This window comes from Tupaia chinensis, unplaced genomic scaffold (assembly GCF_000334495.1).
Source record: "Tupaia chinensis unplaced genomic scaffold, TupChi_1.0 Scaffold000273_1, whole genome shotgun sequence".
NCBI classification, from domain to species: domain Eukaryota; kingdom Metazoa; phylum Chordata; class Mammalia; order Scandentia; family Tupaiidae; genus Tupaia; species Tupaia belangeri.
In genome coordinates, this window is record NW_006159755.1 from 1,045,247 (window position 1) to 1,045,800 (window position 554).

General features: G+C 63.0%; 1 protein-coding gene across 1 annotated transcript in view; it reads left to right on the forward strand.

Annotated features, from left to right (window-relative positions):
• KCNK4 (potassium two pore domain channel subfamily K member 4) overlaps window positions 1-554 on the forward strand; it is a 5,925-nt gene that overhangs the window by 3,430 nt on the left and 1,941 nt on the right. Inside the window, exons 3-4 of the mRNA XM_006149842.3 lie at window positions 128-309; window positions 501-554. The exon at window positions 501-554 is cut by the window's right edge and continues 169 nt beyond it. Coding sequence (XP_006149904.1) covers window positions 128-309; window positions 501-554 — 236 coding nt within the window. The remainder of the gene's footprint in view (window positions 1-127; window positions 310-500) is intronic.

Sequence of the window (554 nt, forward strand, 5' to 3'; positions counted from 1 at the left end):
GACCATCATCCCGACCGTCGGGGGGGGGGGGGAGGGGGCAGGTGGGGGGGGGGACAAGGGACTAGGAGCCTCCTTGTGGGGGAAGGTGCAGGGAGAGGTAGGGGGTTCCAGGTGGCCCTTAGATGTCCTGCACTGCTCCTCTGCCCAGGCTACGGCAATGCAGCCCTGCATACAGATGCAGGGCGCCTCTTCTGCATCTTCTATGCGCTGGTGGGCATCCCTCTGTTCGGGATCCTGCTGGCAGGGGTCGGGGATCGGCTGGGCTCCTCCCTGCGCCGGGGCATCGGTCACATCGAAGCCATCTTCCTGGTGAGCTGCTCCATATCCTGCAGGCCCTTGAGTTGGGCTCCCAATACCCTTTCCTATTTCCCTGGTACATCAGTGTGTGCCTAGACCGCATGAGACTTTTTCGCAGGCTCCGTGGGTGGAGAGGTGGGGTGGGAATGTGGGAATGGAGGTTGTTGGAGTCTCCTAGGTCCTGCCTACCGCCCCTCCTGCAGAAGTGGCACGTGCCCCCAGAGCTGGTGCGAGTGCTATCGGCGATGCTCTTCCTG